We start from the raw sequence: 16,338 nt of genomic DNA on the forward strand, positions 1-16,338 counted from the left end.
CTCGATAACCTCGATAATTACTCTAAACTACACAATTATCTTAGATACAAAGACAGCAAAGACAACTATGTAGCTCGCTAACACTACACTAATCAAGTCGTTCCGTTGTAATGTAATAGTTTCTACAGTGGTGCTATTCGGTAGAAGTTGGCTAGCTGGCTAGCTAGCAGTGTTGACTACGTTAGAAGGACGAAAATAGCTGGCTAGCTAACCTCGATAATTACTCTAAACTACACAATTATCTTAGATACAAAGACAGCAAAGACAACTATGTAGCTAGCTAACACTACACTAATTAAGTCGTTCCGTTGTAATGTAATAGTTTCTACAGTGCTGCTATTCGGTAGAAGTTGGCTAGCTGGCTAGCTAGCAGTGTTGACTACGTTAGAAGGACGAAAATAGCTGGCTAGCTAACCTCGATAATTACTCTAAACTACACAATTATCTTTGATACAAAGACGGCTATGTAGCTAGCTAAGAAAAAATTGCTAAGATCAAACAAATAAAACCGTTGTACTGTAATGAAATGAAATGAAATGTAATACTACCTGTGGAGCGAAGCGAAATGCGACTACTCGCTCCAAATATACTATTGTTCTCTCCTGCAAGTTTGTATAACTGTATATGCATGGGCTTAGTCTCATGAGTAGAAGGTGTTGACGTAGGCAGTTACATCACTCGGGGTTGACTGCAAGCATATTACAGCAACTTGGACTTTTTTTATTTTGCAGAACTTACTCGGAAACATGCGTGCTATGTTCCCGTTGTCAACTTCTGTCTGCAATTGCATTAATAAAGGTTTGATTGATTTACTTAAAGATATTGTCTGACAAGGAACAAGGAACCTTCCGCAACAGAGCCCTCAGTTCGCTGAGGTAATAGAAACTTTGGCTGAGGGAGAGACCAATTAAGTGAATGAATAGCGTTTTTGGTGGCAACAAGCTTTGAAATTAGCATGTTTTGCATCACAAACAAAGTACTTTGGTTGTGCATTGATGTTAGTTTCAGCTGTAAACTAGCAAGGAAGTTAGCCTACAAAGCTGGAAGCTACCAGTAACTTATTGCATTGTAAAGTTATTGTAGCCTGTATGGACATTGTTTTGCGAACAGTAAGTTAGTTTCAACATTTCTACATGCCGTGTCGCATTATTCAAGTGTGTTAACGTCTTCGCAGCATGAGGGGGAGATAAACATGATCCATCCCAGACTCCCAGTGCAGGTTAGCAATGAGTATGTGGAGCAGGCACGGTGCACTCAGTGGGGGACATCGGCTGCGCTGATGGACAGACTTGATCCGTGAGACACAATTGACAGAAGAACCGAAAGTAACAAATTCTAGGACCGAACCGTTTTAATGCGCTACTAGCGTCTGAAACATGATCCTGCAGCGACATAAAACCAATGCACCTAACAAAAGAGAGGGCTGTAAGATAAGAACAAAGATGTTTGGCAGATGTAATTTCTATTTATTATTACCTTTATTTAACTAGGCAAGTCAGTTAAGAGCAAATTTGTATTTACAATGACAGCCTACATGAGGTGTCAGAAGAAATTGGTGAAAGAGAACAGTGATGGGTTGGAATTGAATAGTGTATTTGTAATACGCTACATGGTTTTGTGTTTAGACCTTGTAAAAAGTGTCAAGGGTGAACTCCTCCATGGTGCCGTCCACTGCTTTCATAAGCTCTAGTAGCTGAGCCTGTCCTGTGGAGACTTCCATAGCCAGGAATGTCATGTAGGGGAGAGCAGAATACTAGATCGTAAGACTATGATCTTGTACATGATCATGCTGTCAAATCAAGATTTTTTTTTTTGGTGTAGACTACTGTGAAATGCTTACTGACAAGCCCCTTCCCGACAATGCAGAGTTAAAGTAACCTACATTTGCTAAATATAAAAGGAAATGGTGACAAAATAACAAGGCTATATACAAGGAGTACCAGTACTGAGTCAATGTGCAGGGGTACGAGGTAGTTGAGGTAATATTTACATGTAGGTAGGGGTTAAAGTGACTGGGCAATCAGGTGGGACTAGGCCTATTGAGTAAGGTATTGGAGGCTATTTTGTAAATGACATCGCCGAAGTCGAGGATCGGTAGGATGGTCAGTTTTTTAAATAATTTAGCCCAAACAACTACCTCTTCCCCTACTGTATTTGTTTATTTTGCACCTTTGCACCCCATTATTTCTATTTCTACTTTGCACATTCTTCCACTGCAAATGTACCATTCCAGTGTTTTACTTGCTATATTGTATTTACTTCGCCACCATGGCCTTTTTTTGCCTTTACCTCCCTTATCTCACCTCATTTGCTCACATTGTATATATACTTATTTTTCTACTGTATTATTGACTGTATGTTTGTTTTACTCCATGTGTAACTTTGTGTTGTTGTATGTGTCGAACTGCTTTGCTTTATCTTGGCCAGGTCGCAATTGTAAATGAGAAATTGTTCTCAACTTGCCTACCTGGTTAAATAAAGGTGAAATAAATAAATAAAATAAAATTTAAAAATCCTCTAATAGTATTTTCTATTTCCTCTTCAGAGCTGTTACTGTAACTGACTAACATTCTAATATGTAAAGCTTTCAATTACAAATTCATAAATAAACTTTCTTGATTTCTGTCATAAAAATAAGAAATGGGAACATTGAAGTTATAGAAGCACTGACCAATGAACGGATTGCGCAGCCTTGCGATATACTTCCGATAAAAACAAACCATTGTTGTGGTCATTTATGTCCCCCTGAAACAAAGTACCGTTCAAATTGGTTCCATATTCAGTGACGTTCTGAAAACATTTTCACAGTAAACTATATTTAATCAACAATTTATATAATGGTAGTATAATTTAAGTAGCTGCTTGTGTGGTATATTTTTATTTAAATGTGATTATCAGAACATAAGTGATTATCTGAAACAACCTCTTCATATCAGCATCCTCATGGGTTACAAAACACAGCAAGGCACCACACATTTATATAGCTTTCCCTTACTTACCATCAATAACATTATTTGTGAAAATACACAACAATATTACTGTAATGCATAGCTATAAATAGATATTCACTGAAGAAAGATAAAAGCTATTCGTTGCAGGTTCCGAGTGTATGTTGTGAGCGTGCCAATTAAACCTTGATTATTCATGTTCCCGTGCCTGGGCAGGATCTCTGAGGCTAGTCAGTTAGCTAGCTAGCGTTTTATTTTATTTTTTTAATCGCCTTTTTAAGCGGGAGGAGTATGGCCTAGCGATCACATATTGACAGGGCGTTGACATTCTGGGCAAAATAGAATATTACACATTTAGTGGGATCATTTAGAACGACACAAAAGCTCTGATTTCTTCGGCCCTGGTGCCAAACCCGCTTGACAAGAGAGCGGGCAGATATTCGACTGACCGAGGCTGAATGCGGATATGAAAGGAGGTATTATTGGGCCTACGAATACTTTTTCTGTCAAAATCGTCAGACGCTACAAAAAACTCCGCAAAACGTTAAAGGTATGTTGCCAGCAATACTGTCCCAAATATGTTACTCATTTATTTACTGATTCTATAGATCAGTTTAATACAATAGCTGAATATTTTCCAATCCCAACATTACAAGCAAACGCAACGTTAGCTAGCTCGCCATACAGATGTATGCAGCTATGCTTCTGCTATATGAGACAGCGACTGCCGCCCGGCTCCGTTAACAAATGATGGGCCGTATGCTTTTCTCTCTCGTGTGGAAAATGCAATGGCGTAACTAGCTAGGTAAATCGAGTTGTTTTTCTTCGGTTTACATTCGTGCGCAAACACCGACCAAATGGATCCTTATTGATTGTGCACGCTGTGGATGATTTGAATATGCCTGTCACCAATACTGTAATCTTGGGGAACACCGATCGTAAATCAATCCAAACCAATATGATTTACATATTCTGAAAGGAGTAACGTTAAGAGCATTACTAGGCATTAGTGCTCACCCGATAGAATGTTTTGAAAAATAGCCTGATGTACTCGGACGCACCAGTTTAAATATTGTCTGCCTCCCTATAATACATATAAATAACAACCTGGACTCAGTGGAAGACGGAATATAGTACATTTAACGTGTTTTCCTCCATTTAGTATGATATGTTACGTTTCGTATGGTATGTATTAATTTGTGGATGTCCAAGTATGATGTTACAAATTACAATTTGTAAAATATGTTACGAATTTGTAAATAGGTATGATACGTTAGCTAGGTGGCTAATTTTAGCTAGGCTAGGTGTTAGGTTTTTATTTTTTTAACATTTATTTAAGCTAGGCAAGTCAGTTAAGAACGAATTCTCATTTACAATGATGGCATACTGGGGAACAGTGGGTTAACTGCCTTGTTAAGGGGAAGAACGTCAGCTCGGGGTTTCAATCCAGCAACCTTTCAGTTACTGGCCCAACGCTCTAACCACTAGGCTACCTGCCGGGCTAAGGTTAGGTGAAGGGTTAACAAACATGCTAAGTAGTTGCAAAATAGCAACCCAGCTAGCAATGAGGAATCGTCCCAGAAGCGCCCTCTTCCGGGGGGGGGGGCTGGAACTGATTGCATTGACCCGGTGTCGGACTCTGTCCAGAATCAAAATGAATGACTGCCCAGAATCGGACCAAGTACTTTGGGCCATTTCCGTTTACCAACTTTGCCGGCATCTTACCAGAATCGCCCCAATGCAAATTTAAATAAATGTATACAAAATTACCCTATTTAGTAATTTTAAATATTACTATTATACATTTTATACATACAAATTATACCCATCCACAAAAAAAACCCCACTTTGTCTCGGTGGAAACACCACACATCTGGTGTGTGCCTAGCCTGCCACAGGAGTCACTACAGCGCAATGGGACAAGGTCATCCCTCCCCTAACTCGGGCCGACGCTGGGACAATTGTGCGTCCCCTCATGGGTCTAACGGTCACGGCCGGGAAGGGTCTCGAACCAGCATCTGTAGAAACGCAGTTTGCACTGCGATGCAGTGTCTTAGACCACTGCGCCACTCGGGAAGTTCCATCCACAAAGTTTTTAATGCTTATCAATTGCCTTGCACAAAGTATCAAAATACTACACAGGACTCTTAGAGAATTTAATTTAAATCTTAGTTGTATTTTTTTGATCACAGAAACAATGAGGAACAATAAATAAATAATGAAATGTTAATTATATATAGCAGCCTGTGTAATCATCTGCCAGGGAGCAGCCCCAATCGGCCCGAGCCCCAAGTAATACATTTGGGCCAGATAACTCTCACCGAAATCGGCCCGAGCCCCAAGTAATACATTTGGGCCAGATAACTCACACCGGAATTGGCCCAAGCTCATTCCCCGCATCCTAGTAATACTGCCGAAGGCGGCCCAGACTCGGCCCTGACTCTCAGCTGAGTGCCCCGACTCTCAGCTGTAATTGGCCCAGATCCACTGTGCTAGCTGGGTACAAAGTAGTAAGTAAAGTTGTCCGAGATGAGATTCGAACATGCCGCCTTTGGGTTGCCAGACGTTTGCGTTTTATATGCCCACCCATTCTCCCAGACCAATCATCCTCTTTTAGTTTTTGCCTGAAGTAACCTATCTTATGTAACCATACCAAACCTAACATATCATAGTAATTTGAGTGTGCCGGATTTACATTTTACTATGATATGTCTAATCTATGAGACCAGGTTGAAAATAAGGGCATGCCTTTTGATTGTTTGGATATGGCTATCTTGTAGTGTGTTTGTGATGATGGATCATTAGTCAAGTAAGCAGGAATGAAGTAGCCCTCTACAGCTGCTTTTAATCTGATGGGTTGCTAGATCGAATCCCCGAGCTGACAAGGTAAAAATCTGCCATTCTGCCCCTGAACAAGGCAGTTAACCCACTGTTCCTAGGCCGTCATTGTAAAAAATAATTTGTTCTTAACTGACTTGCCTAGTTAAATACCATAAAATAAAAAAAAGTATCCTTTTGGGCTCTGATAATTATTCTGTTGTCTAAGGGGAAGTCTCTGTGAAACTGAGATCACGCACTTCTTCTAGGATGCCATACCGCACACAGTACTAGTGAATAGTTTAATAATAATTGTTCCTTTTTTCTGCAGTCATCAGAAGAGGACTGAAGACGCATGGAGACAGTGGGTTTAATTTTTTCTAAATTTAAATGTCTTTGCAGCAGGTGTTCTTCCTCTGCATATAATTTTCAGACACCCAATCTATTGCATCCTAAAAACAAGCCCTTTTTATATGTATATATTTTTATATTTAGTGATGTTCTCCACTGAAATGGCAGACTAAATTACTGACTTTCCACCCTACCCACCCTTCCACCAATCAATGTACCTTTGATTTTTCTTCATAAAAGCCCCCACTACGATACAAAACTGAATCCCTACACGAGAGCCAGGATGAGTGAGGCGTGGCAGCAGCATGCTGTTGCTCCCCCTCCGGTGGTGCACACCATACCACCGGGGGCGGAGAACGCGTTGGGCTGTGCCGTCTATGGTATCGTCCTGCAGCCTGACCCCGCTCTGCAGCAGTCGCAGCACCAGCATGGCCAGCAGCACAGCCAGCAGCATGGGCAGCAGCAACACCCTACCCAGGTACAGCAGCCCTCTCTGCAGGTAGGGGGCGAGGGCGGTCACAAGTGTGGAGCATGCGGCCACGACATCTCCCACCTGGCCAACCCACATGAGCACCAGTGTATGGTGAGCCAGGACCGCTCCTTCCAATGCACCCAGTGCATGAAGATCTTCCACCAGGCCACTGATCTGCTGGAGCACCAGTGTGTGCAGGTGGAGCAGAAGCCCTTTGTGTGTGGTGTGTGTAAGATGGGCTTCTCCCTGCTCACCTCGCTGGCACAGCACCACACCTCGCACAACAGCACCAACCCCATGAAATGCTCCATCTGTGAGAAGACCTACCGACCGGGCTCCTCTGGGAACACCACACCCTCCTCCTCTTCCACCAACCCTCAGCAGCCGTCTGCTGATGGAGCCTCTTCAAGTGGGAGTGTGGCAGTGGGATCTTCTTCCTCAATTACATTTCCATCGGCCCGTGACAGGCCCTACAAGTGTTCCGTCTGTCAGAAGGGTTTCAGGCACCTGTCAGAGCTGGCCCGCCACGAGCGTGTGCACACTGGAGAGAAGCCCTTCAAGTGTGACACGTGTGACAAGAGCTTCAGCCAGTCCTCTCACCTGGCCCATCACCAGCGCACCCACAGCTCTGAGCGCCCATACAAATGTGCTGTGTGTGACAAGAGCTTCAAGCACCGCTCCCACCTGGTGCGCCACATGTACGCCCATTCCGGAGAGCACCTGTTTAAGTGCAACCTGTGTGAACTGCACTTCAAGGAGTCTTCTGAGCTGCTGCATCATCCATGCCACCCACAAGGGGCACGCCCCTTCCGCTGTGCAACCTGTGGAAAGGGCTTCAAGCGTCCATCAGACCTGCGGCAGCATGAGCGCACTCACTCTGAGGAGCGTCCCTTCCACTGTGAGGAGTGCCAGATGAGTTTCAAACAGCAGTATGCCCTGGTGCGCCACAGGCGCACGCACAAAAACCCATCTGACCGCCCCTTCAAGTGCAACCTTTGTGACAAAGGCTTCCTGCAGCCATCCCATCTGCTGTACCACCAGCACGTCCACGGCATGGAGAACCTGTTCAAGTGCGCATCCTGCCAGAAGGAATTCAGTCAGTCAGGAGAGCTGCTGCGCCACAAATGCGGTGAGTCGTCCTCTTCATCTAGGGAGACAGACAAGCCTTACAAATGTGACGTGTGCGGCAAGGGATACAAAAAGAGTTCGACACTGCAGCGACATCAGAACTCGCACTGTCAAGAGAAGCCCCTAAAGTGCTCCCTATGTGACCGCCGCTTCCTGTCATCCTCAGAGTTTGTGCAGCACCGCTGCGACCCGTCCCGAGAGAAGCCCCTAAAGTGTCCCGAATGCGAGAAGCGCTTCAAGTACTCGTCTGACCTGAATAGGCACAAGCGTGTCCACACCGGGGAGAAGCCCTACAAGTGTGCTAGCTGTGATAAAGGCTTCAAGCAACGGGAGCACCTGGCCAAGCATCAGAGTGTGCATTCCAGAGATGCCCAGTTCAAGTGTGTTTGGTGTGGAGAGCGCTTTGGAGACCTGGGAGCTTTGCAGGAGCACACAGTCCAGCACACAGCTGAAGGAGGGGGTTACCCTGTGCCACCTTGCATATAGTCACGCCCCTCCGCTCTGTACAAGTTCATAGCAAACGTCCCTGTCTACCATTAATTTGCAGCACCCAGCTTAACACACTTGAACTGGGCATCTCTGGAGTGCACACTCTGGTGCTTTCCAGAGATACCCAGTTCAAATGCTTTGGAGACCTGGGAGCCCTGCAGGAGCACACAGTCCAGCACACATCTAAAGGGAAGGATTACCCGATGGTAGGTTACTCTGTGCCACTTCTTATCCAGTCCATAGCAAATGTCCCTGCCTACTCTTAATTTGCCCCCAGCATATACAATCCATACCCTCACTTCCCATCTGAAAAGTGATACCAGTCCACTTCCCCACCCTAAGAAACCCATACAATTTATAATTGTAAAAAAAAAAAAAATAGAAGTCACTGCCAAGTGTCACTGCTTTAGGGCTACTGTCTGAAGGACAGAGGAGACACCAACAAGGATATTTCTTTCACTTCAAACTCTAGGGTGGATGTTCTAGCCCAGGTCATTTACTCTATCTATCCTTACCTTCTTGAATCAACTTCCCTGCAAGTGGGGAACAAAATAAATGTAAATCACCACATTAGCCTACATTTCTGTCTATGAAAAGCTTTGCATTTGTACATAAATTACCTTGTAGATTAAAAAGAAAAAAAGGTGATGTGGACCAGTTCCCCTTGTGATGACCTGCTTGACTGGTGTGTTGCAACATGACCCAGAACTATTCTCTTGCCAACAGTGGTTGTCACTCTAGAATGCATCTACAGAGATCCTGCATGCATTAATGTTCCATTCTCTTACCCAGGATACTCAAGACTTTTATGATTGCTAAGGTTCAGCAGCTACTACAGTCTACTGATGGCCTCTTGCTTTTTTATTTTGGAATCAATGACGCTGTATCAACTCAGATATAAAATGTTTTGTTTGGTGGGTGGAGGGTTGAAATTATTGTGTATTGGTTACTTTTCCACAACCTAATCACTGTAGTAGCAGTGCATGCATATCAGGAAATGGAACCGGTTCAGGGAACAGAAGACCAGACATATCACAAAAAAATGAGGATCAGAACCGGGAACGGAAGTGATCTATACTTTTCCGGAACAGAACCGTTATTTTAAAAGCATGGGAACCGGGTAATAATGTTATTTTACGTTCCAGGTATTTTTTTACAGTCCCACAATGCGCCTATGCAAAGCCCTCACTCTGTCACTCAGAAAATCTTTGCGTGTGTGTGTAGTTTACCTGTCCCTCCCCCTCCGAAGCACTGTATCCTACTGACGTTACATGCGGGATTCAGAAATTTAGATTTTTTTTTTATTAGAGAAGAATGGATTTACTTTATCAATGCTGGTTAACTATAGTATCCTTATCATGTTTCACATTGGATTTATTAACTACAAAAAGGTAAGATGTGTTTTTATTTTAATTCTGATGCCGCTCTGCACACACAAGTTTGTTAGCTAGCTCTCGTCCAACTTTCAGCCAACTCTTTTCAAGTTCAAAGACATTCAAAGTTCCTTCATATAAGCCGCTCCTCCGTAGGTATAATTCTGTGGGCCTAGTTCAGATAATGCATGTCATCACAAGATGCCCAGCGCTTCAAGCCTCCTCCTCCACCCTCTCTCGATCTTTCCCCACCTGGAAAATTTCAATCGCATCTCGCGCCCTACACTTGTTTACACATGCAGTAGATGTCAGACAACTATTGCTTGCCCGTGCCATAGCAAGCTGCTCTATCCTCACTGATTGGGGAAGTAATTTAATGTTGAGCTAAATGTAGAGGTTTAAAAAGGAATGATATAAATCATTACTTTCTTGGGTTCGAACCGGTTCAGAACATTCATTTTGCTAATGGAAACATTGCAACATAATGAAAAAAATAATGGTTCTGTTCTTCAGAACAAAACAATTGGAAAATAATTTTGGTTCCAACCCCTGACGCATATACAATAAAATCATGCACCTCTACTCTGCTTTAGTATTTTTATTTTTTATTTTTATGTACACGAATCAACTCCAACTAGAAGTGGTTTATTTTTTAAATTGTTTTTGTGCTATTGTGAAATATTACAAAAGTTTGTGACTGTATGTGGACTTATATGTGGCCATCATTGTGGCAACTATAGTTTGTACCAAAACACCATTGTACTGCAGCAAATCCCAAAGGTGTGGAGATTAACCAGCTGAAGTATCAAGACATCTCACTGGTATATAGAAATATATTTCACACTAATATACAGTTCATATTCCTACAGAGATCAGTGAAGAGTATCTGTGCTGAAAATGTCTAAAACCTGATCAAGCTTCCTCTTACGGCGTGTATGTAGTACAATATGTATGCGAGTATGTTTACCAGTTCGGTTACAGAAGTTGCATAACTGTCTTATTTCTAAAACTGCATTGGTTGTTTTGTATGTTACAACTTTTTATCATATGAGGACTTTAAATGTTTTTCATCTTTTGAAGTCATAGTTATGATAGTGGTGGTATGTTGCAAGTTTCCAAGGAGAACATTCTGTCTCTAAGCCCTACAAGGATTCTGACCCCTGGTGCTCCTTTGTGTTTATTCGATGAATGATTGTTGAATCATGTCTGTGAAAATGGAATCCTGGCTGTGAAGTGAATTGTATAAAACATACATCTGGTGTAGAATTTTGTCAGGTCTGTATAGTTTTCGTTAACCCCAGTTATGTCAAACTTATCTGCAGTATATTTGTGCAGATCATTTTAACTTCTGGATTTTATAGCCTTATTTTTTTATAGCATCCTTACCAAAATGGGCTGCTTAAGCTTGATTGCAAAAGTTATGGATTGAACCTCTTTATAGTCTGTAAGTGGTAAGACAACTAATAAGGCAAAAATCTGTGTCAACTTTGAGGGCAAATCAATGTGGCGCAAAGTGTTTGTTTTTTTGTGTGTGGGGGGGTCTTTTTTTCAAAGGAAGTATTTCAAGGGGATGTATTTGGTTGTGGTTTGAGTGCAGTATTGAAAAACTATTTTATGATAAGGTAATGCTAACTTTGAGGAAGGTTCTTTTTTATAATCAGTTTCAGTAGACTGTTAAACTGGGGTCAGGGTTATTTAGAAACCCATTCTACTCCAGAACTGACTGCCTCAATGTTGTTGCTCTGTTTCTTGTACTGTGCTGTGTTTTTTTTGTTTTCTCCATCGTCACCTGAGGTGGGCTAACAGTTTGTCATTTGTCTGTCGTCGTTCGTCTTTCATCTGGCATTAAGACAACATCAAAAAGCAGTTGTGAATTGAATTAAAAAGAAAAGTACTGTATATGTTTAGTTTATATACATTTTAAAAAAAAATATTATTTTAAAATCTATATGAATATTTCCATTCTTGGGAGGAGGTAACAGGGCCTTTTAGGATGTAATGGGGGAGATGTTTGATTGATGGAAGGGTCATTAGGACTGTGATTGACATGACTTTTGATCTGGTGTAGTGCATAACGGTTAGCCCCTGCCTATTGACCCTGCTTTCTCTGTTCTGTGCATGCCTGCTGTGTTAGTTCCTGTAATCTGTCCTAGGTATTAGTGCTTCAGATGGCACTTATTCCACATAGCTTTTTTCAAATTGTTATGTGAAGAAATTATTGTGACAACGTACATTATGTGTACATTCATGCTAAAATATCTGTATGTAGCATTCAATACACACAGCACTAACAAATAAACTTTTTATAAAGGGGGGGGGTGTCATGTATGTTTAATTGCAGAGGGGACTGGCATGTATTCTTTCAGGATTTTTAAGTATGTAGATTAGGTAGTTAAACAATATGACAAGATGTGTACATTCACTAAAATAACATTTTCTAATTTGTAATAGGGTGTGTAATGCTTGCTTAAATACAGACTATAACATGTTCTTTATGCCACCCAGAAGAAATACACTGCACTTACCATTGATAATGTAATGTACAAATATAACACTCATGTAGTTAATTGTAATCTCTGTTAACCCAGAACCAAAATCTTGCATAATTTGGTCAGATGCTATTTGTTTACATAGTCTGTCAATAGTAGAGTGGTTACGTTGCAAAATGTTACTCAAGCGTTCACTAAAAGCAACAAATTTGGTACAGCTGTAGATGTGTATACCCTGAAAATGTTTAGATATGGAGCCACTGCAGATATGGTCCCTGGGGGTGCGTAGCAGCCATTTTTCAAAATGGCCTCTGACTGTAATACTCAATATACAATTTATTTAGAGGACTGCTTTGTGGTAAAGGCACCAAATTAGTCAGAGCTGAAAAGATTTAGATATGGAGCCACCCCAGATTTGGGCCATCTCACAACATGGCTGCCGACTAACTGTTTTACAGTTCAGAAGGACTATTTTGAGAAATGCAGTTGGCAGAGAAGTAGATTTACGTAGCCTGAAAATATTTTGATGCGGAGCCACCACAGATTTGGCCCCTGGGAGCTGTGGCAGCCATCTTTGAAAATGACTGCCTAGCAGTACCAATATTTTAGAATGACTATTTTAAGAGAAAGGCTCCAAATTTTAAGACTTAGGCTTAGATATGGAGCCACTACAGATTTGGCCCCTGGGGCTGTGATGGCATCTTACAAAATGGCCACTATCGGTAATACTTTACAGTTTTGAAGGCTTTTTTGTTAGAGAAACAGAACAAATTTAGTACAGAGATGAATGTATGTACAATGAAAAGATCTGGCAGCATTCTTAAATGCATTTGACCCCAATTAGGCAAGATGTTGTACTGTATGTTATAGTTTAGAGATTCTTGTGTACATCTCCCAATGTTTTGGTAACATACCTGCTATTGGTTCATATATGGCATTGGTTGATGTACATTGTACAGCATACAATTTAATACAAGCTGTCTGGTCGGGTCCAAAGCCACAAGATTTTGTTTAGTAGACAATAGTAAGTTAGCTGCTTAGTTACAGTGCTTTTGATTCTGTGCTCATCTCTTTTGATATTCTGTTTTGCTCCACTGATCCAATAATACAGTGTATTCGGGAAAGTATTCAGGCCCCTTGACTTTTTCCACATTTTGTTTCGTTACAGCCTTTTTCTAAAATTGATTAAATAGTTTTTTCCCCCTCGTCAATCTACACACAATACCCCATAATGACAAAGCAAAAACAGGTTTTTAGAAACTTTGGTTGTCCTTCTGGAAGGTTCTCCCATCTCCACAGAGGAACTCTGGAGCTCTGTCAGAGTGACCATTGGGTTCTTGGTCACCTCCCTGACCAAGGCCCTTCTCCCCCGATTCCTCAGCTCTAAGAAGAGTCTTAGTGGTTCCAAACTTCTTCCATTCAAGAATGATGAAGGCCACTATTTTCTTCGACTTTCAATGCTGCAGAAATGTTTTGGTGTCCTTCCCCAGATCTGTGCCTCAACACAATCCTGTCTCTGAGCTCTAAGGACAATTCCTTCAACCTCATGGCTTGGTTTTTGCTCTGATGTGCACTGTCAACTGTGTAACCTTATATAGTCCAGATTGTAATTTTTATTAGGATCCCCATTAGCTAACGTTGTGACGCTAGCTAATCTTCCTGGGGTCCAACAACAATTAACAAGACATTACAAACAACCACAAATCAAGACTTCACAAACATTCAACAAGTAAACAATACAATTAAAATACCTGACATTTAACATTCAGTTGATGCTTTCTATTTCTGTGTGCCTTTTCAAATCATGTCCAATCAATTGAATTTACTAAAGGTGGAGTCCAATCAAGTTGTAGAAACATCTTAAGGATGATCAATGGAAACAGGATGCGCCTGAGCTCAATTTCAAGTCTCATAGGAAAGGGTCTGAATACTTATGTAAAATAAGGTATTACTGTTTTTTAAATATTTTTTATATAAATTAGCAAACATTTCTAAAAACCTGTTTTCACTTTGTCATTATGGGGTATTGTGTGTAGATTGATGAGGGGGAAAAAATAATTTAATACATGTTAGAATAATGCTGTAACGTAACAAAATGTGGAAAAAGTCAAGGGGTCTGAATACTTTCCGAATGCACTGTAATTATCTTCAAATATAGCTGCAAGCAGAAATTATTGGGGTTCACAGGATAACAAAGGACACAAGACCAGTTGGATAACAAAGCAAGCACTATCATGTAGGAACTATCTTCCTTTATGTGCAATCATGAGTCTAAATAAAAAATGTGCTAATATGCATCTACTTGTATAGTTTGACCATCTTTGAATGCATCAACATTATTTTTTCAAACTCTTCAGGAAACATTGTGATGAGACCAAATTTAGAGTGAATCAGACTTATTCCATGACAAGATTATTTTAAGCAATAGTGTTACATTGTAAAAAAAAATGAATTGTTAATATACTGAACAAAAATATAAACGCAACATGTAAAGTGTTGGTCCCATGTTTCTTGAGATTAAATAAAAGATCCCTGAATTTTTCCATACGCACAAAAAGCTTATTTTTGTGCACAAATTTGTTTAGTTAGTGAGCATTTGGCCTTTGCCAAGATAATCCATCCACCTGACAGGTGTGGCATATCAAGAAGATGATTAAATAGCATGATCATTACACCGGTGCACCTTGTGCAGGGGACACTAAAATGTGCAGTTTTGTCACACAGCACAATGCCACAGATGTCTCAGGTTTTGAGGGAGCATGCAATTTACATGCTGACTGCAGGAATGTCCACCAGAGCTGTTGCCAGAGCATTGAATGTTAAATTCTCTACCATAAACTACCTCCAACATTGTTTTAGAGAAGTTGACAGTAAGTCCAACCGTCCTCACAACCGCAGACCACTTGTAACCACGCCAGCCAAGGACCTCCACATCCGGTTTCTTCACCTGTGGGATTGTCTGAGACCAGCCACCTGGACAGCTGATGAAACTGAGGAGCATTTCTATCTGTAATAAAGCCCTTTTGTGGGGAAAAACTAATTCTGATTGGCAGGGCCTGGTTCCCCATTAGGTGTGCCTATACCCTCCAAGGCCCACCCAATCCCCCTGCCCGGTCATGTGAAGTCCATAGATTAGGGCCTAATGAATTTATTTCAATTGACTGATTTTCTTATATGAACTGTAACTCAGTAAAATAGTTGAAATTGTTACATGTTGCGTTTTTATATTTTTGTTCAGGATAGTTTCCTTATTTTTTAAGATATCAATGCCAAATGTAACATGGTTCATCATGGTAATGTCTCTGATGACCCTAAAATAAAGTTTCACGTTAATAGGCCATTGTGAAGTGGATGTACAAAGGATTGAAAAGAACACGTAAAATCTGATTTCTGGATTTATCAATAACTCAGCCATATCTTATTAACCAATCCCTTAGCTTTTCTCAAATTAAGTAAAGAGATGTACCATGGGCCTACGAATTTGGTGTTATTTGGACATAGTTCATGAGAAGAAGATTTCTAACATTTCCAAGATGGAGGAAAATCTATCCTGATGGGTTCTTGAGCCACATTTGTTCAGCATGAGGAAAGATGCCTACATCCAAAGTTTAGGCCAATTGGTGCAATTCATTTTGACCAAGTTACTTATTGCCTCTAGTTTCTGTGTGACAAATTAGAAAAAAAGTTACCATTCTATGTATGACTTATGTGACCAAGTCAAGTAATGTTTTAAAATCTAAGAATAACAATAGGTTTCACAACTTTGCTGTGAACCCCTAATGATGATTTTGGAGGTCTCTCAGATCATCAATCACCACCAAAAGTCCATGGTATACTAAACTGGTGCATAGCCTTTACTTTGATGAAATAGCAGAAAAGTATATTAAACTGCAAGTAGAAAAACTAGTGTCATACTTTTGTTAATGAAACAGAGTTTTAAAAGTAAAAGATTATGTGTGCCAGCTAAAGCTCTTGTCTGACTGAGAAAATTGTCCACAACAATTGTGAACTATTCCAACTTAATGGCTGGGATATTTCCCAGGTACAACTTTTTTTTGGCCCCTCCCAAGTTTTCTGAGCAAAAAAAAAGAATGTTGTATTTTTATTGTTGGACATAAAAGACTGTAAAAACACCAGCAAATTAGCTCTAAGTGATTTTAATTTTTGAAATCTGTTCCATAGTATTCCCACACATAATAGAGAGATGTATGTGATCATATACAAATGTAAGCAAGATTTGAAATTATGTTTTAGTTATATATGTTTGGTCT

The 16,338-nt window shown here is 40.8% G+C and overlaps 1 protein-coding gene across 2 annotated transcripts; it reads left to right on the top strand.

Annotated features, from left to right (window-relative positions):
- The first annotated feature begins 3,170 nt into the window (after window positions 1–3,170).
- On the top strand, window positions 3,171–11,891 carry LOC120053830 (zinc finger protein 319-like). 2 transcript variants are annotated; one of them, XM_039001093.1, is made up of 4 exons: window positions 3,171–3,498; window positions 6,097–6,129; window positions 6,357–7,717; window positions 7,883–11,891. In XM_039001093.1, the coding sequence occupies exons 3-4, from the start codon at window positions 6,400–6,402 to the stop codon at window positions 8,200–8,202; spliced, it is 1,638 nt and encodes a 545-aa protein (XP_038857021.1). In that variant the 5' UTR covers window positions 3,171–3,498; window positions 6,097–6,129; window positions 6,357–6,399; the 3' UTR covers window positions 8,203–11,891. The 2 variants fall into 2 exon arrangements, with proteins under 2 accessions (XP_038857021.1, XP_038857020.1); XM_039001092.1 differs by having other exon boundaries at window positions 6,357–11,891.
- The last annotated feature ends 4,447 nt before the right edge of the window (window positions 11,892–16,338 follow it).

This window comes from Salvelinus namaycush, chromosome 9 (assembly GCF_016432855.1).
Source record: "Salvelinus namaycush isolate Seneca chromosome 9, SaNama_1.0, whole genome shotgun sequence".
NCBI lineage: Eukaryota > Metazoa > Chordata > Actinopteri > Salmoniformes > Salmonidae > Salvelinus > Salvelinus namaycush.